Source organism: Bufo gargarizans, unplaced genomic scaffold (genome assembly GCF_014858855.1).
Source record: "Bufo gargarizans isolate SCDJY-AF-19 unplaced genomic scaffold, ASM1485885v1 original_scaffold_1694_pilon, whole genome shotgun sequence".
Lineage (NCBI taxonomy): Eukaryota > Metazoa > Chordata > Amphibia > Anura > Bufonidae > Bufo > Bufo gargarizans.
The window spans coordinates 217,370-241,844 of NW_025334470.1; the positions used below are offsets into that span (position 1 = coordinate 217,370).

The window sequence follows — 24,475 nt, forward strand, 5'->3', positions numbered from 1 at the left end:
TGATGGCGCTGTGCATCCATTTCAGCCTCCATTCTGCTCTTTTGACAGCAAGTTGTTTAGCTAATTCCTTTCTTTTGGCTGAAGTACTTGAGGACTCTGATATATGGCTGGCACTTCTGCTAGCGAAGGAAGTCACACTTGAGATTGTGGTTCCCCCTAAGGACCTAGCATAGTCTCTCATATAAAGCTCGTTCATTCTCTGTCACGGGTAGTACGGGAAAAGATGGACAACCAAAAGGGAACCGCAACAAAACAACAACAGACTAGGCACCAAACCTAGGGAAAAGAGGTCACCTCCTAACAATCCCTGAATATCTCTCCCTAAGCTGCTATCAACATGTGCAAATCTCAAATATAGAAATGCACATGCACCGGAACCTGAGACTGCAAAAACACTGCACCAAACCCTCGGCTTAGGGAACAGGGAAAGAGGCAACCGGCTCTTTCCAAACTGAAGAAGCTAGTGTCTTCCTTAGGCCTAGTCAGAACAGACACAACATGAAAGGAAAAAGTACTTAACTTGAGAAGCAACTGGAACAGGAGAACCGCCACACAAGCTGAGCACTCCACAGAAGAGCTATTAGCCGCAGGGAAACCAGAGAGAGGTGGAACATATAAAGAGCCATCTGACTGATAATGAGCAACACCTACGATAGGGGAGGGGGAACCTGTCAGCAACCATGAAAACAATAGAGATCTGTCAGATCGACTCCTGAGTCTTCCGTCTATCTGAACTTCTAAGATCTCTCCCAGAGCCGGCGGTGACATTCTCCTTCTTGCTTTAACTTCATCATAGTTTTCTGCAGATAAAAGTTCTCTCATGAGCTTTACCAAATCTTTATTGATCGCAGTACATGTGTCCATGTTCCTTACAATGTCCTGTGAAGGTGTCGTAAACGACCGCAGGATGACATATGCTGCCATAAGCTCTGATTCAGATTCTTCTACTGTCTCTACCATCTCGCTCAAGTTCCTTTTTATACTCTCTTGCTTTAGTTTTCTACAAATGTCTTTAATGTATGTTTTCCATCTATCATACATCCGGGTGAACTTTTTCCCTTTCAATGCTGCTTCTTGCTCCAAATTTTCCAGCATATTTGAGGTCGGTTTTCTGGCACGTGATGAACGTCTTAGTTTGTTTTGGGCTATATTTGCTTGAGGCAAGACTATTGTTGCATTAGACTCTTCTGACTCTGAAGTTCTCTTGGTCTTCCCCCTCTATCTATCTTTGTATCCTCTAACAGGTGCATGGTTATACTAGTCTCAGACATTTTACTTTAAATGCTATAACAACTAATGCGAATATTAAAGGACCTTTCACTTTAAGCGCAATATTGATAAATGCAGAAATACATTACTTTCACTTTAAATACTTTAGAGTCCATGTACTACAAACTGTCCTTTGTTTTATTTTAAAGTCTTTTATTCCTGAACACAAAAAATTTCTCTTTATGCCAAAACCTATGTGCAATGATAAATAATAAAAGGAAAGCTCTGACCTTATGAAGAGCAGGAACAAATCTCAGTCTTTAAAGGAGACGTGTCTTTTCTAGCTGTAATGCAATGCTCTGTGTTGACTGGCGATGCTCTTCTCTGACTTGTGATGCTCTGCGCTGACTTGCAATGCTCTGTGATGTCTTGTGATGCTCTGCGCTGACTTGCAATGCTTTATGCAGACTTGCGATGCGCTGGCTTGGATACGCTGCAGCAGGGTTTGGGCCTCGTGGCGGGAAACTAGCTGGCTGCAGTACGTGACCTCTTCGTGGATAACAGTGCGGGCACTCTAGCTCTGGACTTTGGCCTCCCACAATGCGTCTCTTTCTCTCTCTAGGGATCGCAGGAGGATTGGCGCTCTTTCTCTGACTATCTTGCCTTTGCCATTCTGCCACTTTAAGTGTCGGCTGCAGTTTGACTAATGCACACGTTCTATTGCCTCTATGGTAGCTCGGGTGAGATGTCTTTGCTTGCTCACTCAGGGTGAGGTGTCTTTGCTTGCTCGCGCTGCTATATGTTGGCACTCCGCTGCTCTAATGCGCTATTTACTGTGCAAGTTGAGGAGCGCTATCTCTTCGCCCTCTGAGGGTAATAGTTCCAATGTGGCAGGCGCAGCACTATGAAGTGCCTTTTGCGCTGTGGCATTATAAGAATTTTGATATTTCTAACTTTTTAGTCCAACCAGACTGTTTGTCACTCTGTAATTCTTCTAGCGCCGTTCTATGGAAACAGTAGGTTTAAAGAGCACACCAAATTTTTTTAATAACTTCTTTATTAACTTCAACTTTTCTTCATATAACACTGCCGCCTCCGCAGAAGATAGTCCATGTACAAAACATGTGTTGAAAAGATATCACAACAATTGTGACATGTGAGTTGTACTAAAACCCTTAGTGCTTTTCTCTTTCTCAACCTACAACCGTAAATTGTAACTGTAATTTACTTGAATTTTAATTATTTTTATTTCTCGCAAACTCAAGTATGTATCTTGTATAATCTGTATCGGATCAAGGATGTACCCTTATGTTCTCACTTTATTATTTGTTATGCATTTGATTATTGTTTTTCAAATGAAGAAAATCTTAAATAAAGATTTGTTAAAAAAAAGAGATCACAAAATGGCAGTATGCATAAGATGGTGGTTCAACTGTTCAATCTGGTCATTCAGCATAAAATGGTGGATATATAGGGCAGCTACACAGGGCAAGGGCTTGTTTGTTTACCTAGGCACACTGCTAGGCAGAGACTTCTGCCCAGCAGTGAACCTGGTGACATCACCGGCACTGATGGGCCGACTTTAGCGCTACCCTAGCCGTTTTACGGGCTAGGGCAGCACTAAAGCCCGCCCATAAGTGCTGGTGATGTCACCAGGCTCCTTAGGGGTGCCAGGCGGAGGCTTCCGCCCAGCAGTGAGAGTCCAGTACGTCACCGGATCTCCTGAAAATTCCTTTGCCCTGCACGATTTAGCGCAGGGCAAAGGAGAACATCGGAACATAAAATGCTCCGATGCTCATCTTGGTGGGGCTGCCTGGGTGAAAATAGGAGTATATCCGGGTTCAGCTCTGAACCCGGACAACCCCTTTAAAAAAATAATAATAATGAAAACTTCTTTACATTAGATAATCCATACTTGGTAGAGAGGTCCCTTGACAATAAGCTGATCACAAAGTCCCTTCCTCCTGGGCTCAGAACGCAAAGCTATTATCTATGGGGAACTCTGGCGGCAAGTGGTCAGTTTCCCTACAGCACCACCACAGTGGAAAACACACAATACATAATGCCAATCAGTGGGTTTTCTGTGTTAAAGGTGCCTATACACTTTCAGTAGCTGTGAGGTAAATTCTTGTTCAGGGGACAGCTATTTCTTCCGACTTACACACACACACTCAGTCAAGCCTGTATGTGTTTTCAATGGAGAGAGGGGAGACGGCCATCTACTTTAAGAACAAAGGCAATGCCCCCAATCCTTCTATCCTCAACATCATCTGCTGGTGAAGAGTCAGGAGCGCCCCATACACATTGCATTGTAGTCTAGCCGCTCTGAAAACGGCAGGTAATAGTCTAATGTATAAGAATGCCTTAAAGGGGTTTTCCGAGACTTTTTCCTGTCAGCCTAGAAGTAGAAGATTGCTGGAAATCGGTGTTTTATGTCACTACACTATGCTCCCTTCAGTGAGGGCAGCATAGTACAGATTCCCTCTAAGGGGGTTTTCCGAGAGTATCTGATCAGTGGGGATCTAACACCTAGGACCCCCGCCAATCAGCTGTTTGAGAAGGCACCAACGCCTGGAGTAGTGCTGGCGCCTTCTCGCACCTCTGCCTAGGCTATATGCCATAACGTTCATTGGTGACATGGCCTGGGCTCGGCTACATAGAAGTGAATGGGGTTGAGCTCCTATACCAAGCACAGTTGCTATCAAATGGATGGAGCTGTGCTTGGTGAGATGAGTGAAGGCTGCAGCACTACTAAACTTGGCATTCCATCTCGTATAAAGAGGTCATCGTTAATACTGTGTCCTCACATCCTGGGTTCATAATGGCTGCAGTGTAATGGTGTTGTACAGCTAGCTCATCAGTATCCTCCTGGGAAATCACAGATAAATTAGTGTTGCGTGTTTTGCCGTCACAGCGTGGGCACAGTCCAATGTGGGCACACATGTCAAAGCAGGCAGAAAACATACAAAGCTTGGTGCTGATGGCAGCGCTTGTGCCATGTTGTATATATCATGCTGATACTTGAAACAATGAGTGGCATCCAATGCCAGTGCTTCACAATGCCATCTCCTAAGCTTTACAGGGTATGAAACAGAACATGATGTTAATCTAGCAGCCTATAAAAACAAATTATTGTGTTTCTAAACTATACTATGAAGAGGAGCCTTATAAATGTCTGCATGTACACTCCAGAAAATTGAAAAAAAGAACACTTGGAATACTTAACGCGATTTGACAAAGTATAAAATAAACTTCAATTCATGCTAGGTCAATGATCACACAACCAAGGTGTTGATCTGATGTGGCCATCATTTGTACCAAGGCAGAACCTCCTTTCATCACTGAACACTTGTATTTGCTATTGATGGCTGCAGGAGAGTGCATAGTGCACACAGGAAAAACATCAGGTATCATGGCGTGGGGCACCATTCGCTACCATGGCTTTTTCCGTCTAGTATTTGTATAGCCTGGAACATTAACCAGACTCTGGTGTGTTGAGGACATTGTGTAACCAGTCCTACTGCCTTTTTTGACTCTGGAGACATGGCATTCAACAAGATAACACCCGTCCATACTACTCAATGTGCTCTCCAGGGTATGCAGCAGCTCACCTGGCCAGCTCAGTCCCCAAATCTTTTCCCCCATCGAGATTGTCTGGGACTGGATGGGGCGACAGATCTCCCATGCACAGCAGCCAACAACTACTGTGGCTAAACAATGGGTCAAAGTTGAAAGATCTTGGAATGACATACTGCAGGAGGATATCCAGCATCTGTATGTCCATTACCATGCCAGAGTGACACCTGTATCGCAGCAAGGGGAGATGCCACCCGGTATTAATGTCAAACTGCCTCAACATGTACTCTGCTGCAGAACCCAAAATAAAGTGTGCACCACCTTGGTTGTGTGACCACTGACCAGGCACCACTAGCAATTTATACTTTGTCAATCTCATCTTAATCACATTAAGGGGTTTTCCAGGCTCCTGATGTTGATGACCACAGCTCCATTCATTTCAATGGAAGCTGAGCTACAGTAACCCAGCACAGCCAATGCACTTTGAACGAAACTGTGCTTTCTTTTCCATTCAAAGTGCTACTTCCAGCTACAGAGGCTGCAGCGAACAGCTGATCGGTTACGGCACAGGGTGTTGGACCTTCACTGATCGCATAACATTTTCCAATAGTGTATGTTGAATATATTTGGACATGTTATTCAAATATTATAATGATACAAAGTTGGTACGTATCCACCTTTTTCTGAAGATATTTTTTAAAAACTAAACAGTCAAGGGTGCCAATGTTGACCACAACTATAGATCTGCATAGAAGCTTTAGACACAATTGTAGATTTTTTTGCATGCATTTAATTTTTTGAAGTTTTGGATACATTGGTTATGAAGATGGACCTAGCTGGTGGTCTGGCTCAAGGAAAGGAAGATGGGCAAAGGACCAGGTTCAGTTCTGCCCCATTTTCTTTGAAGAGAGAGCCATGCATACGCATGGGGATTTTCCATGTCTACATGGTCCTCAAACCATCCCATCCCATGCAAGAAACCCTTTACTCTCAGGGCTTAAGTGGGTGACCTGCAAGTTGGACCTCTGCATCTAAATTGAAAAAGTCTACCTTACATAACACAAGCAGCATAGCAAGAGCAAACATTGTCAGGACAACCCATGGCCATATAATGTCCTACCTTGTTCCCTGTTCAGCACTCCCTCCTGCTCAGTTATCCACACCAGTCCATCACTAGATACACTCTAATGACAGAATTGAGAAAGTGAATTTTTTCCTTCATGTTGCTGAACCTTTCCAATCCACCACATGTAATACAGCACGGTAAGAAGACAGCACCGCAGCTCTGATGCATGTCATAGACGTGAAAACTTTTCCTCAATGTTATGATTTCTTTCTTTTCTTCAGAAATGCTGGAGACTGATGAGCTTGGTGAAACTGCTCATAAGAAGCCCGAAGGTGCAGTTCCAGAGTCCATACACACATACAGTAAGTGCTCTATATAACGCTTCTCATTATTGTTACATTGGCGGTCTGTTTGTCACTATTAAGAACATTATTCATTGAGCTACTACTATTCGCATTACTGTCCTCCTTCCACAGCTGCTTCTAATTGTAATTAGCTTGGCTCAAAGCCAAGTCAGTTAGTTGGCACAGTGGGTCCACGCCCACTGTCTGTAACAGTAAGCTCTGATCGTGGATCCACTGACCCAACCCAAATAGGTTTCTCTGAAGTAATTGAAAAGCTGGCTCTACAGTCTGACAGCCATAATCATCTACTGGACATTATGCATGACAGGTCCACCTGCTTTAATGCCCTGATAGCTGCTGCAGCAGTACCGCAACCACCAGCAGTAGTCACAGTGCCAGTACCAGCTTCTCAAGCTACTCCCACAGGTGTTTTTTAGCCCCTATCTGTCACCTCACCAACCATTGCACAATTTACTTCAAGTTGTTGTCCTACCAGTTTCCTACCAATGATCCAGTCACTAGTAACCTGCAGGAGCTCCTATAGACATTTCAGAGTCTTTTAGGAACCAGGGCGACCGTCTTCAGCTGCCGCCTCTCTACTATGTCTACATCAGGGCAGTCTCACATTTTGTCAGTACACCATCTGGTTTCGTATCCTGGCCTCGAAGTTGGCTTGGACTAATGGGGCTCTAGTGGCAGTTTTTTGGGAAGGTCTGTCTAGGCAAATTAAGGACAAACTTGCAGGTCACACATGACATAGCGTCCACATTGGAGGCCTTGATATTCTTAACCACCAGCATTGACCTGTGATTCAGAGAATGTGATAAAACACCTTTCTGCCTGGCACCAGTATTCCAGAGCCCGCTGGCTCTAACAATCTGTGTTTGTACTCTAAAGACAAGGACACTATGCCCACACTTGCCTTAATAAGCCGGGTATACTCCAAAGTCTTCAGTCTGTAGGAGAGCCTGCCCTAGGTGAATATTTACAATTGGTCACTGAGACCATTAGTTGTCTCTCGGTTGACACGTGTTACTGAAATACTAGTACTAAAATTTAACATTTATTACTTGTCCTTAAAATTTCCTAGAACTAACATGGTTAAAAATATCAGCTGTACCTGCTTTATTGCTGACCGTTTTTTTATAGTATCAAATAATTAGAAAAGGCTCCACCAGCAAACTACTGGAGCTCAGCCTTTCAGTTACCAGCTAAAAAAAGGGATAAATCAATAATAATAATATAGGCTGGCTCACAGTATTTTTGCATAAAATTTATTAATATACTAAATCAATATAAACTGACTTGGTGTCAGTATCAGCATACATACATAAACAAATGTGTATATAGGTATATAAGTGCGGAGCTCACGCACAAACCTAGATAACCGGAGTACTCCTAGGAATGAGACCTAATGGCTAGAGTTAGGCTGCAAGGGGTAATCTATTGAACCGCTCAAATGTCCATGATTGTAATTACCAATTTGCCGAATAGTTGGAACCAAAGGTTCAAGATTGTCCTTGTTGTAGTTTCCCACAAGGGGGACTCTGTGTTTAAATGTCGTCTGACAGATAGTGACCACACTTTCTCCGATCTGCGGGGCTCCACTTACTTGTTCCTTGCGGAGCAGACCATCAGACCCGCTCGCTCAGCGTCCCAGGTGTCCAGCCAGGTAGTCAATTGCTGGTTTGTGACGCAGGTGCCTGGGCCGTCAGGCCAGACGAAAGCTGGTATAGCTGAGCCGAGCCGGTAATTGCCTGAACCTGTCAGGCCGGGGAGAGTGAACACAGCAGGATTTACCTTGTGTTTGTGGCAGTGTCAGATGTAGCAACACAGTTTCAGTCCACTTAGTAGATTCTTGGTGAACAAAATCTTTGTAGCGGTATATAGTTGAAGATAAATCCTCTTGCGTTTTTGGAAAAAGCCGCACCAATAGCCTGGTTTCAATACACACTAGACGCGTTTCGGAAACTAATTCCTTCCTCAGTAGATAGTTGTATAATGCTCTTATACTATAATGCATTATACAACTATCTACTGAGGAAGGAATTCGTTTCCGAAACGCGTCGTGTGTATTGAGACCAGTTTTTTTTATAGTCTAGATATTATTGTGAACCACTAGGGGGCCAACTTTGACTTGTAATCCTTAGCTTTATCTCTACTACCTCCACACAGCAACTACCGTGCACTATTTGGTGCACACTGTTTTTTTCACAGTGCGCTACCTGTTGATAGCGAGTGTCCTCCTGTGTTCACTTTACTACTTGTAAATATATCAGACCTCCTTGCATGGCATGGTACTAGCTGGCTAAAACCTCACATATCACTCTCTGCCCCCCGACATGTTTCACCAAACACTTGGAGTCTTCAGGGGTATGGGCAGTGAATGTGTGTGTTGGGGGCGGGTCCAGGCTTTTAAAACCTTCCTGCACGCGCCACATCTGCGCTGGCTAATATGTAACTCTTTTACTGTTGAGTACGTCGTTCGGCCAATCCATATTGTGCTTCATAGAGCGCTTGCTGATTAGGTCCTCCCACTTAATTCTCCACCAGTGAGCATTTAGTTGCGCTGTACATCCCTGCGCTTAGACTTAGTGCCGATTGCAAGTATCTTCTGTAATTTTTTAGTGCATGGAGTACAACTATGTCAGGGGACATAGCTGCTGGATCACCAAATAAAGTAAACCAAATTATAAATCTTACTGACCTGACACTAACGTTGGAACACGAAACTGTACTAAGTAAAGGTCTCTCTTTTACACCATTACCCTATTTCGATTGCTTTAGCTAGGTCAAGGACATCAATTTGTTTGCGAGGAAACTGGCCTTACACAAAGAACATAAAAATTTGGAGAGATCCAACTAAACAAAGTGCCAAAGAAGCACAAGCAATACAAATTTTAGAAGACTTACAGAGAGAGCATAGGGGGGAAATAGTGCCACTAAAGGCACCACATAGTACCCTAACCCCACAATTAAGATTTACTCCACCATTCAAGAAATATGGGAAAATAGAGTCCTTTGTAGACCTAGTTACTACGGATCTTCGAAAAATAAAAACTAGAAAAGCACTTCTTGGATCAAATTTAACTTCACAAGAGAAAGTAGCTTTGGATAGTCTGATGAAAAATAACAATCTAGAAATTAAACCCTCAGACAAGGGTGGCAACATAGTACTCCTTGATAAAGAGTACTATGTACGCATGGTGATGGCCATCCTTGAGGATATTAATACATATCGATTATTGAAAGAAAATCCCACAGAGAAATTCAAACAAGAACTGAAAGCTATTCTAGACCAAGCGAAAGAAAAAGACCTCATCACCAAAGAAGAACTGAAAGTTCTCTACAACCCCCATCCAACCATAGCTACTTTCTATGCTATACCCAAAGTGCATAAAAAACGTGACCCTATACCAGGGAGGCCAATAGTGTTGGGCAACCAAAGTCTGTGTGAGGGGATCAGCAGCTATGTGAACCAGATGATATCCCCCTTTGTACCCAGTTTGTCCTCTTACCTTAAAGATACTAAGGACACGCTGACCAAGCTCCAGGGCATCCAGGTCAACAAAACCACCTTGATAGCGAGTCTGGATGTAGAGGTTCTCTATACCAGCATTCAACATGATTTGGGCCTAGAAGCAATTCGATATTATTTGCACACAGTACCAAGAGAAAAATAATTTAGTTTTATCCCTATTACAATTTCTGTTAACACTTATTTCACATTTAATAGTAAGTTTTATTTACAGATCACTGGGACAGCTATGGGGACGATTTGTGCACCTAGCTTTGCAAATTTATTTTTAGGGTGGTGGGAGGAACGCACAGTTTTCACAGAAGATAATCACCACTTCACAAATCACATACTATACTGGGGTCGTTTCATAGACGACATTTTAATACTATGGGATAGCACTAGCACACACTTTTTTGAGTTTGTTAAGGAACTTAATAATAACCTACTAGGCCTTAAGTTCACAGCTGAAATAGACAAGAGAACCATTAACTTTTTAGACCTTACGATTGCCCTGGAGGATGACAGCAGTGTAAAAACCACTATATACAGGAAGCCTACCTCTACAAACAGCCTATTGCATTGGCAAAGTCACCATCCAACCACCGGGCAAAACTGAATTGTTCCACAACTGAAGGGTTTGAAGTAGAGTGTAATCTGTATAATAGATTCCTGCTAAGAGGATATCCGAAAAAAATCTTGCATTATGCATACAATAGGGCCAAAAAGAGTGATAGAACCACCTTACTTTGTGGTAGCAAACCACTTGGAAATCAAAATAAGGAAGTAGTACGATGTATAGGTAACTACGATGGACAACATGAAAAGATACGCAATATTTTGGAACGACATTGGCATATACTGCTCTCAGATGATAAACTAAAAGAAATCATCACCCCCTAGACCAGCTATTACATAAAGGAGGAAGCAGAACATAAAAGAAAAATTTGTGCATAGCCACTTCACCCAGGGCAAAAAACAAGAGAAATCTGCCTGGCTCCGGACGGTGGGATCATACCCATGTGGCGACTGCAGTTTCTGTGGAAAAATTATACCAAAAAAGGAATTTGTAAATGCAGTTGACAATAAAAAGTATCAGATCAATGAATATATACATTGTAAATCTATGGGAGTAATATATGCCATACAATGTGACTGTCCGAAAATATATGTGGGAAAAACCACACAAGAACTTAGAAGGCGCATCTCTAAACACCGCAGCACTATCAATACCATCAGTGATACACCCCTATTAAGACATGTGCAAAATAAACATAATGGAAACATTCAGAGCCTAAAAGTATGGGGAATCCAAAAACTCAAGCTAGGCCCAAGAATGGGCAACCTGGACAAGAGGCTACAACAGGAGGAAACCTGGTGGATATATCGCCTGGGTAGCCTAGCCCCGCATGGTCTGAATGAGGGATTCACTTATGCCTCGTTCCTGTGAGAGAGATTCCAACAATTTCTAAAAATGATAAAAATACTTAAGAGATAAACTAGATTTTGAACCACATGATGATGAATAGAGGAGCGGGTAACCAGTCCCGTAAAACCTGCAATATAACTAAATAAAGATGTACCTCGATATTGTAAATGAAACCATATGATGTAAGAGGGATTCCTCCCCCAAAAATTAAAAAAAAAATCCCCAAAATCTATGAATAAAGAAAACACACTATGGGATAAGACCAAGCAAAATAAAATATAGGAAATATATACATACCTGGTGGGCCATAGGTGAGATATAGCGAGGTTGGGCGCTTAATGGTACCTGAAAAACATAAACGAGAGCATGGATTTATGCAGCGCAAAAGATATAAGGTTCTTCCCAGATGAAGCTTCTAAGATGGGAGCAGAAAAATAAGATCTTACCCAATACCATTAAGGCTAAAATATGGGACGCAAGATATAACAAGTAGAAGGACCCTATAGCTATACCAACTAAGTACACACTATTAAAAAATATCGGGGCACCCTATGTATGATGAGCAAATATACAGATAAGGGACGTAGCAAAGATATGTATCCATGCCTAAATGAGTCTATGGGACTGGGCAGCCAAATAATAGAGAACATTCATTATCAATTCACTATGAGCAGTATAATCCGGAAGGATCGGATCTCCCAAATGCACGTAGGAGTGGGCCATCTAATCAGGTAGCTAGAAGATAGAAGGCATAGCTCTGTAATCAAGTACCCAGTAGGTCAATAGATCTGTCATGGGTAGCAGTAACCATGGCTGATCCCCCAGCGATGAAGTCCCAGCACATGCGCAGTAGTATATCACACTGGCTTGCTCTATTAATGTGAGCAAGCGCAGTAAACCGTGGTATCAAGAAGAAGAATAATACTAACTATTCAGACATGCGTGCTGATGAGAGGAACCCAGACGGCATATAAGTGAAAGAACTAGTACGGGCTGTGGATAATAATGGGGAATATAATATAAGACCTGACGCATGCGCATCAACATCAGGAGACAATGTTATCAGCAACCAAGTACCCAGGCATGCGCAATAATAGATGATATGTGCGATCAGCACTAAGTCTGCATGCATGCGCATCAATACCGGGGGAGACACTGGAATCAACTATTAAGGGCCCAGGTATGCGCAATTATAGAAGATACTTGCGATCGGCACTTAGACGATATGTGCGATCAGCACTAAGTCTAGACGCATGCGCATTAATACCAGGAGACACGGGAATCGACTACTAAGTGCCCACGCATGCGCAATTACAGAAGATACTTGCGATCGGCATGTACAGCGCAGCTAAATGCTCACTGGTGGAGAATTAAGTGGGAGGACCTAATCAGCAAGCGCTCTATGAAGCACAATATGGATTGGCCGAACGACGTACTCAACAGTAAAAGAGTTACATATTAGCCAGCGCAGATGTGACGCGTGCAGGAAGGTTTTAAAAGCCTGGACCCGCCCCCAACACACACATTCACTGCCCATACCCTGAAGACGCCAAGTGTTTGGCGAAACATGTCGGGGGGCAGAGAGTGATATGTGAGGTTTTAGCCAGCTAGTACCATGCCATGCAAGGAGGTCTTATATATTTAACTAGGTGAAGACTCACTCTCTTGTCTGTTCCTGTGGAATTTTCTAACAAAGGTACATGGTTCACCATGCAAACCTTTATAGACTCTGGCTTGGCAGGTAATTTCATGCATCAGGCCATTGTAAATCAGTATTGTATACCAGTTCAGATTCTAAAGAAGCCAAAGCCCTTGCTGGTGACATGCGTTGGAACTTTAGAAAGGTTCTGCATTTCATGTCCAAAGCCTGACCACTATTCTACCTGGTTGGGCTTCACCCATTCCACCAAATTTGCTTGGGTTACCAGTTGCCTATACCATCTACATAGGCATCTTACCTTGCCTCTCCACATTAAAGGGGTTATCCAGAATCTACAACAGCCCCCCTATGTGCCCGGGCCCCTCCGTGGGAATATACTTACCCTGCTCCCTGCACCGCTCCTGGTCCCCGCATCATTGCTCGTCGCTGCTGCTTCTCCCTGTACAGGAATGAAAACATCCGGTGTCGGGGGAGCAGCCAGTGGCAGACGGAGCTGAGCCTCCCTAGCACTGCGGGTGACACTACAGAGATTCGTCCCCGCCTGCCATTGGCTGCTACCCCCCAACACCGGATATTTTTATCTGTTTACAGGGAGAAGCAGCAGCGGCGGTGTAAGCAGCAGGGAGCGGGGTAAGTATATTCCCACGGAGGGGCCTGGCATATTGGGGGGGGCTGTTGTGGATATTGGATAACCCTTTTAATAAATATTTAAAGGAACAAATTAAATAGAAGTATATATTTTAAAGTCAATATTCGTAGAAAACGTTTTTTAGTTGTTTTTATTTTTAAACTCTGTAAATTTTGTTTCTTTTTCGTTCTGGCATTACTATGCCATTGAAAATAAATACAAAATGCTGTCTTTATTTAGCAGTTAACTCAGAGGGATAAAACTTCTATATAGATAGGTAAACTGTCAGATTACTGCTGCTGTTGGGAAGATGTTATCCTCTTTATAATAGTATATATAGAATTGGGTTAACAGTATAACAGCTCTAATGTTCTCATGATAGGCCTAGATAAAGATTAATGTTGAGCAAAGCGAGCTTCGGATGCTACATCCAAAGTCGCTTCTTTCAAAGCTTAGGATTAATACTGTACGGGGATCCGTCTCCATACAGCATTAAAATGTATGGGCTCCGATAAGACAAAGTTAGTTATTCACGAAGTTGCGTGTGAATAACTTCAGTAGTTGATTTTTAAAGTGGAAAACGGCTTTAAAACTTGAAACTGAACTGTTTCAAGTTTAAAAGTGGTTTTCCACTTTAAAGGGAACCTGTCATCAACTTTATGCTGCCCATAAAGTAGAGACAGGTGAGTTGATTTCGGCAGTCTGTCATTTAACAGTTAAAAGTAAGTGGTTGCCAAGAACTAACATCACAACCAGGACTCTTCTCAAATAGATTTGACTCTTTTCAAGGCCTGTGCTGCAATGCTTATGATGCTGGTTCTAATCAACCACTAACTTTTAGCTCATGAGTGACACATCGCTGAGATCTGCATTTCTGTCACTATTTTATGCTGCCCTCAGTGAAGTCATCAGAATTATTTTTTTTTATTTGCTTTATTGAACACATGAAGCCAATTATACTGACATTCTTTGTACATATGCTTTCACATACTATACATCAGCATAATAAAAGTACATTGTACAAATAGCATATACAGTACAGACCAAAAGTTTGGACGCACCTTCTCATTCAAAGAGTTTTCTTTATTTTCATGACTATAAAAATTGTAGATTCACACTGAAGGCATCAAAACTATGAATTAACACGTGGAATTAGATACATAACAAAAAAAGTGTGAAACAACTGAAAATATGTCATATTCTAGGTTCTTCAAAGTAGCCACCTTTTGCTTTGATTACTGCTTTGCACACTCTTGGCATTCTCTTGATGAGCTTCAAGAGGTACCTGACAGGGCACACCTGTGAAGTGAAAACCATTTCAGGTGACTACCTCTTGAAGCTCATCAAGAGAATGTCAAGAGTGTGCAAAGCAGTAATCAAAGCAAAAGGTGGCTACTTTGAAGAACCTAGAATATGACATTTTCAGTTGTTTCACACTTTTTTGATAAGTATATAATTCCACATGTGTTAATTCATAGTTTTGATGCCTTCAGTGTGAATCTACAATTGTCATAGTCATGAAAATAAAGAAAACTCTTTGAATGAGAAGGTGTGTCCAAACCTTTGGTCTGTGCTGTACATGACTCAATGAATAAAACATTTTAACACCTGTGCCGTATCGGTGTGTTTACCTCTATCTCTAGAGGGAAGGCTCATATTGCTATTAAAGAGAGCAGCAAAATTAGCAACTAAAGTGGCATACCTAGGATTACCATGTCCCACCTTCTCCGATCTGTCAAACCTTACAAATATCCACCTTGTTCCACCCGCAAAGCCTCTGTTAATCTGCGAGCTGAATAGCGCGTTTGTGGTGATGAACACCACACCTTTTGAAACTTGGGCACACAGACCCTATTCTTGAACACAATATTTGGGATTATAGTGTTGACCAGTTGCTTCCTTTGCGCTAACGTAGGTGCTCTATCTCCCGTCCATCTAATGGCTATCGCTTTTCGTGCCAAAAATAGTGTTTCTCTCAGGAATATCCTTATATGATGAGAGAATATTCCAAAGAGGCAAACCTTAGGGTGAAGTGGCACTACACATCCCAGTAAGTAAATCTGAGAGTAGAGTCACCACTTCCTTCCAAAACTTATATATGGAAGGGCATGTCCATATAAGATGCCAGAAATCTGTGCATTCTGACGCACATCTATGGCACCCGGAGTGGGCAAGCCTGCCCATCTTATGTAACCTCTGTGGGGACATGTAGCTTTGATGTATTATGCATAGTTGAATAAACTTATTGTTTATGGCAGGTGATACTCATCGTCTTCATTAGACAAATCCGGAATCATTGCTTTCCATTTTGACAGTGCTTGCATTGGGCTACCTCTCAGTTTGACACAGAGGAGATGGGTGTAAAGTGCTGATATAAAGCCACGTGGTCCTTGAGAACGTATGACTCCAATCATTGGAAATGTGGACAATAGGACTGGGGTATCACGATAATGCGTTTGCATGGCGTGTCTTAGCTGCAGGAATCTATAGAATGCATTCCTGGGCAACTTATGTCTATGACTCATGGACTCAATCATTAAAAACATTATTACTGTACAGGTTCCCCAATGTGACAACCCCATGTTCCCTCCAGAATGCCCCGTCTCGCAGTACCATCAGGTCAGGAAACATGGGGTTATCCCAAACCGGAGTCTCCAGTAGGTCTGAACCTATATTATGTATACACTTCCAAGCTGACCATATCTGAACAGCCACCCTATGAATCGGTAACAGCCTGCGTGGAAACAATTTAGGTTGTTCTAGAACTGGCCATAGATTAGTAAGGTCTAGGTATTCTGCAAGATGTTTTTTCTGTATGCAGAGAGTGCCCCCTCTGGTAATATCCATGTTTTAATATTTCTCAATTGCCCAGCTAGATAATATAAGTGTATATCAGGCAGGGACATGCCACCTTCCTTTTTAAGACGTGTCAGATTTAATATAGATAACTTCGGTCTATTCGCGCCCCATATAAAGCATAACATTAGGAACTTTCATCATATGTGATGAATACCACCCCTCGTGTCCGCTGACGTCAACCACGTCGAGCTCACGAGACCTGGTATGATCACGGGGTTTACCAAAAACGTGAAGTTACGCCCTCCAGAGGAGCACGTAAGGTCAGGCTGGTATAGTTTACACACACACCTCCTGTCCACGCGGGCACAGAGAGGCAACAAGCTGGAAGGGCCTTTTTACTGCCGCAGTGAAAACAGCCCACACTCAGCCCGGGTAACTGCCACCAGTTTCTCGTTTGATATAAGCCCGGTCCGCTAACGGGATTATATAGGGTCAGAAACCAACCCGCGGTAGCTTATAACTAGGCCAAAACACGGACGTGGGGATTCGTGATCGAGTTACAAGATAGCACAAGATTAAATTAGATTTAATCGCTATAAGAGCACACTAGATATAACGCACTATACACAGACAATATATATACAGTGGTCTGAGGTTACAGATTACAGGGTATATGGTTACAATAGGATTAAGCAGTGTGAAAGTAAGTTACCAAGTATGATGAAAGTTCCTTGGCGATGTCCTGAACCGGAGGCCACACGAGGGGCTGTGATCTCCTGCTATTTCCTGGGTCCCTCTAAACACATGTGTAGAATGTGACCCCTCTTCAGAGAAAAGACGCCGCCTACTTGCTGGCACCAGGCTTTTAACCTGTAGCTGGTCCATCCCCTCCCTTGGTCTTTCCACATGCAACATCTCTCAAGTGCAACTTTTTAAGTGCACAGACTGAATTATACCAGAATTGGACCAGAAGGGGACCACAGGTATTAACAGACATAGTCAATGCAAACAATGTTTAAATTTTTCCTCGTACTCCTCCTACTTGTCCATAACCTCCTGAAATACCCCCACATCCATTCACCCAGCAAGGAACTATTCATCTCTTCGTCCATCTTACCTTCTCATCTGACCGCTTGCACAAACCTGTTTGCCAACATAAAACACTTCCTTCCCAAACACACACAGACACCTCATGCCCTCTCCTATTCTCATCTATTAACACTTTCTCTGCTTCTCCTTACTGCTGGTGATATCTCTCCAAATCCAGGACCCCCTCAGCAAATCCCCATTATCACCTCCATGTCCCACTACAAATCTCCGTCTACAAATTTTTACAACCCCTTAAACCTAATAACCATTCCTCTGACCCCTGTGCCTTTAGTTCCTCTTGCAGGAGCATTATGGAACGCACGCTCCGTCTGTAACAAACTGTCATACATCCATGAACTGTTCATCTCTCAAAACCTTTCCTTTCTGGGTCTCACAGAGACATGGCTGACACCCTCAGACACCACCTCCCCTGCTGCACTCTCTTATAGTGGATTTCAATTCACTCACACCCCCCGCCCTGGCTGCAAACATGGTGGAGGAGTTGGTCTTCTCCTATCAGACACCTGCTCCTACAGCCCAACTCCACTGCCACCCTCCATTACGCTCACCTCATTTGAAGTACACTCTGTTCGCATCTACTCTCCCTCCAACCTTCAAGTAGCAGTCATTTACCGCCCCCCAGGCCCAGCCACCATATTTCTTGACCACTTTAACACCTGGCTACTACACTTTCTTTCTGCCGACATCCCCACTATCATCATGGGTGACTTCAACATCCCTATTGACACATGCCACTCGGCCGCCTCTAAACTCCTGTCGCTCTCTTCCTCCTTCGGCTTATCACAGTGGTCTTCAGCTCCCACCCACAGAGATGGTCACACTCTGGATCTGATCTTTTCCCGCCTCTGCTCCCTATCAAACCTTTCTAATTTGCCTCTCCCCCTATCCGACCACAATCTACTCACCTTCTCTTCATTGGTCTCTTCTGCAGCTCCCCCAGTCCACACACTAGCACACACCCGCAGGAACCTCAAACAGCTTGACTTTTGCTTGCTTTCTGACTCTCTTCTCCCACTCTCTACCATCTGTTGCCTCCAAGACCCAGAAGCTGCTACCACCCTATATAACACCACATTAAGTACAGCTCTGGACACTGTTGCCCCCCTCACACACAACAAAATCCGGAAAATCAACAGACAACCCTGGCACACCAACCTGACCAAAAAACTCAGACAAGCTTCCAGGACTGCTGAGCGGCAATGGAAGAAATCTCATTCTAAAGATCATTTCACCGCATACAAGCAATCCCTCCTCATATTCAAATCCTCACTCGCTGATGCAAAACAGGCTTACTTCTCATCTCTCATATCTTCCCTGTCCCACAGCCCTAAACAACTTTTTAGCACTTTTAATTCCCTTCTCCGTCCCCCAGCGCCCCCACCCTCTCCTCTCTTCTCAGCTGAGGACTTTGCCAAATATTTCAAACAAAAGATAGTCCACATCAGAGAAAGCTTTACTACACAGTCCCCACAGACCCTCTACACAACTGCTCGGTCCTCTTCTCCCAAAACCCACTTCTCTACCATTACAGAAGGTAAACTCTCCACTCTACTCTCCAAATCTCATCTGACCACCTGTGCACTTGACCCAATCCCATCCCACCTCATCCCTAACCTCACTGCAGTGTTTATCCCAGCCCTAACTCATCTCTTCAACCTATCACTAAACTCTGGTGTCTTCCCCTCTGCTTTTAAACATGCTACCATTACACCCATCCTCAAAAAACCTTCACTTGACCCATCTTCCTTGTCCAGTTATCGCCCCATATCACTTCTTCCGTATGCCTCAAAGCTACTTGAACAACATGTCCATTCAGAACTGTCCTCCCACCTCTCCTCCTGCTCCCTCTTTGACCGCCTACAATCTGGCTTCCGACTCCACCACTCGACCGAGACTGCCCTTACCAAAGTCACCAATGACCTACTCACAGCCAAAACCAAGAAACAATACTCTGTCCTCCTTCTCCTTGACCTGTCCTCTGCCTTCGACACTGTTGACCACTCCCTTCTGTTGCAAACTCTCTCATCTCTTGGCATCACTGACCTGGCCCTCTCCTGGATCACATCATACCTCACAGACCGGACATTCAGCGTCTCCCACTCCCGCACCACCTCCTCGTCTCATTCCCTCTATGTTGGTGTCCCGCAAGGCTCTGTCCTAGGACCCCTGCTCTTCTCTATCTACACTTTTGGCCTGGGACAGCTCATAGAGTCCTATGGCTTTCAGTATCACTCCTACTCCGCTGATGACACACAAATCTACCTCTCTGGTCCAGACATCACCACCTTACTATCTAGAATCCCACAATGTCTATCTTCTATATCATCCTTCTTCGCCTCTCGCTTTCTTAAACTTAACATGGATAAGACAGAATTCATAATCTTTCCCCCATCTTGTTCAACCCCCCCAACAGACCTATATATCACGATCAATGGCTGCACATTATCCCCAGTCAACAAAGCCCGCTGCCTTGGAGTGATCTTGGATTCTGCCCTTTCCTTCCGACCGCACATCCAAGCCCTTTCCACCACCTGCCGTCTCCAACTCAAAAACATCTCCCGCATCCGCGCTTTCCTTAACTTTGAATCTGCGAAAATACTTGTACATGCCCTCATTATCTCCCGCCTAGACTACTGCAACATTCTCCTCTGTGGCCTTCCATCTAGCACTCTCGCACCCCTCCAATCTATCCTCAACTCTGTTGCCCGACTAATCCACCTCTCACCCTATTATTCCTCTGCCTCTCCCCTTTGCCAATCCCTTCACTGGCTCCCTATTGCCCAACGAATTCACTTCAAAGTACTTACAAATACATACAAGGCCGTCCATAACCTGTCCCCTCCCTACATCTCTGAGCTAATTTCCCGATACACCCCCACACGCACTCTCCGATCCTCACAAGACCTCCTTCTCTCCTCTCCTCTTATTGCCTCTTCCCACAATCGACTCCAGGATTTCTCCCGTGCATCCCCCATACTCTGGAACTCGCTACCCCAACATATCAGACTCTCACCTACAGTGGAATCCTTCAAAAGAAACCTGAAAACCCACCTCTTCAGACAAGCCTACAACCAGTGACCCTGCTGCCTCTATACCGCCATGACCAACTTAACCCGCACCTACTGTGTCCTTCTCCCATACCATGTAGATTGTAAGCCCTCACGGGCAGGGCCCTCTCTCCTTCTGTACCAGTTTGTAACTCATTTTGTTTATGATTAGTGCAATTGTCTGTATTATGTATGTGCACCCCTTATCATATGTACAGCGCTATGGAATGAATGGCGCTTAAATAATAAATAATAATAATAATAACATTAAGCATTAAGGAAGGAAGTTTCTGAAAGAATGCCTTTGGGACTATATATGGCGCATGTTGCAGAACATACAGACACTTAGGCAGAATAATCAATTTTATCAAATTGATTCTACCTGGTTCTGAGAGAGGTAATCCCTGCCATACCCTAAATTTATTGTTGCAATACTCTGAGAGGTTGGATATTCAGAGTGAAAAGATGCGGCATCCTTTGTTATATATACCCAGATATATATATATATATTAATATATTAATATATATACCCAGATATTTATAGCTAGGTACCACAGGTAATTCTCCCTGGGGGAATGTATCTTCTAGTGGATATAAAGTACACAAGGTCGATTTGGACCAATTTATCCTTAGTCCTGAGTACTGGCTAAATACTTCAATTGTGGTAATTGCTCAAGGGAATGTGGCTTCTGTCTGTGACATGAAGAGCACCATCAGCATACAAGCCGACCCTATCCTCCTGCTCTCCTATTTTGACTCCATGAAATTGTGAATCTGCTCTGATTCGCATAGCAAGAGGCTCTATAGCTAGAGCGAACAGCAATGGTGACAGAGGACATCCCTGTCGTGTACCTCGCCCCAAGCTGAAACTATCCAACATCAACCCATTAACAAATATACCCACCTTGGGATGTTTGTATAGCATGGCTATCCATTGTATAAAGTTAGGACCAAAACCAAATTTGTGCAGAACCTGAAACAAATAAGGCCACTCAACAGAGTCGAACGCCTTTGCAGTGTCCAAAGACGCCAAAGCCCATCTCTCTCCTTTCTGTACTCCTATCTGGGTCACCACCTGCACCCGCTTGATATTATCAGTGGTGGATCTACCGGGCAAAACTCCAGATTGGTCCGGATGAACCAGGGTACTAGCTACTCTCCCAAGACGTATGTCCAAAATCTTTGCTATAATTTTATAGTCGATGTTCAATAAGGATATCGGCCTATACGACCCACACTCGTCTGGTTCCTTGCCCGGCTTAAGGGGGACCACTATGGTTGCGTCATACATTGATGGTGGTAAACCTCTTTTTTGGAATGCGTCCTCATACATGCGAATCAGCAATGGGTTGATGTGGGTAGCATATTTGACATAAACCTCTAGAGGTAGTCCATCTGGACCAGGAGATTTACCCCTAGCCAGCTGTGCTATAGCATTTTCTAGTTCCAGAGTGGTTATAGGGCAGTGATGGCTAACCTTGGCATTCCAGCTGTGGTGAAACTACGACTCCCAGCATGCTCCATTTATTTCTATAGAGTTCTGAGAGCAGCCAAGCAGTTTTACCACAGCTGGAGTGCCAAGGTTAGCCATCACTGTTATAGGGGCTTCTAAACTATCTATTGCCTCCTGTGCTAATGTAGGGAATTCCAGGTCTTCAAGATACTGCATGACGTCATTCGTCCCATAATTTACTTTGGTCTCATATAAGTCTTTATAGTACTCTTCCTCCTGTCTAGCTGCTGACTTTTTAATAAATGATATAGTTGATCTCAGGCATCCCCTAAGGTATGCCTTCATAGTTTCCCAAAGTAACGTAAAGTCCGTAACCTCTACATGCCCTTCCATAAAAACCTTCAATTGGTCAGGAATGCGATCAGAAGGTCCAAACCGGGACAACCAAAAAGGATTGATCCGTGTTGAGCGTCTAATCACATCCCCTCCCAGTCTTAACACTAGCTGTATCAGCGAATGATCAGAAATGCCCTTTGGTCCGTACTCTATACTGTACGTCAGGGAGCACATAGCTGAGTTACCAAAAGCATAGTCTATTCTTAATAGTGTATTATGGCTAGTTGAGTGACATGAGTACTGTCTGGTATCAGGGTATTTAAGGCGCCACATATCTATCCATCCTACCTCTCCCAGTAATGCGGCTAGAGAAGTTTTATTACTAGGGCGATTATCAGAAACCTCAGCCAAGTGGTGTCTGTCTAAGTTCTTGTCTAAGGTCATATTAAAGTCACCAATACTTACTGCACGGGCCGATGGATATGAGGCTGCACAACTCACTGCCTGCTGAACAATCGGTAAGGAGAAAGGCGGTGGAATGTATATACCTAGTATAACATATAGTATACAGTTGATGTATGCAGCTATGAACACAAATCCCCCAGCCGGATCTATCTGACAGGCCTCCATTTACCACCTAAGGGATTTGTGCACCAGCAACGACACCTTGACAAGCTGGTATAGCATGAATGTTGTGCCCATTGAACCCAGGGCTTTTGGGTACGACTAGTAGTGTCTGCCGTTAAATGGGTTTCCTGCAAACAGAGTATATAATGTGGATTAAATCTTCTGATTGCATTTCCTGGTATTACCATGGTGCATTTCCTGGTATTACCCAGTCCCCTAACGTTCCAGGACATTATACGTATTTCCGACATGTCAATCTTATGAAAAGGACCTTGTTTCCCTCCTGTCTCCCTCTCTGTACCTTACCCTTTCCGATACGGCACATAACATATAACATTTGAACCATCAGGTGTACCCTGATATAGGTGGTGAGTGCCTGCATGGTGTAACCTTGAACCATCTATACCACTCTTGACAGTTAAAGATAAAATACTTTGCCTATTGTGTGGCACTTCAGATGAACGGGGTGTGCGTATGGTGAGTTACCAGTAGCACCATATAACTTGTATCTTATATATAAGAGAACTATAACATAGTGACTAGGGACCCAATCCCCAACTTCTAATGGGATCCAGGACCAGGACCCGCGTAATTAGTTCAACAGGGACTTCCCTTCATTCTCATTGACTCCGCACTTACTAGACAATAGCTGTGACATACAAACCAAAAAAGACAAGGTGGCATTAGCAGGAGGTGCTCAAACCCACATGCAGTCGTGCATATATATAGGGGAGCAAATCCTGCACTTGTGGCCCGTTGCTAATGGCGATCCCCAGCAAATTGCATACGGTGGAGGATGCCCGCGGCGAACCACAAGTACCACAATAGACATCTCACACAAGGTAACAAGTGTGGATGTAATAATCAATATAACAATATAACAAAACAACAACAAATACAGGTGCACTCTGCGGTCTCACTAAACCCTCAAACTGATTTTAAAATTGAGAGATTAGTCAACATGTCCTACGGTGTAGAACATGTCTAAGCCCGGGCACCACGTCAAGGTTTCTCAAGTAGCCCGGGACCTAACGCTCTCCTACCTGCGCCGTATGGGCGATACCAGGAGCCAGTGGGCAAATTACAGGAGCATGAGGCCGACTCACAAACAGCTCACCAGTTACCTCCAGCATGTAACCATACTTGCAATGGGAGGAGGGAGGAGTCTGTGAGTCCCACTCAAGACTGACTGATATGGCCCAGGCCTCACAGGTGCACCTAAATGTGGCCTGTAGATGGAAAACAGGCACATTTGAATTGGAGTTTATACACCTCCAGGAATCTATATATACAAACCAAAAAAGACAAGGTGGCATTAGCAGGAGGTGCTCAAACCCACATGCAGTCGTGCATATATATAGGGGAGCAAATCCTGCACTTGTGGCCCGTTGCTAATGGCGATCCCCAGCAAAATGCATACGGTGGAGGATGCCCGCGGCGAACCACAAGTACCACAATAGACATCTCACACAAGGTAACAAGTGCGGATGTAATAATCAATATAACAAAACAACAACAAATACAGGTGCACTCTGCGGTCTCACTAAACCCTCAAACTGATTTTAAAATTGAGAGATTAGTCAACATGTCCTACGGTGTAGAACATGTCTAAGCCCGGGCACCACGTCAAGGTTTCTCAAGTAGCCCGGGTTAGGGTTAATAGCTGTGACATAC

General features: G+C 43.8%; 1 protein-coding gene across 1 annotated transcript in view; it reads left to right on the forward strand.

Moving 5' to 3' along the window:
* Positions 1 to 24,475, forward strand: part of LOC122923533 (serine/threonine-protein kinase mTOR-like) — a 240,185-nt gene that overhangs the window by 211,056 nt on the left and 4,654 nt on the right. The window contains exon 41 of the mRNA XM_044274360.1: positions 6,133 to 6,213. Coding sequence (XP_044130295.1) covers positions 6,133 to 6,213 — 81 coding nt within the window. The remainder of the gene's footprint in view (positions 1 to 6,132; positions 6,214 to 24,475) is intronic.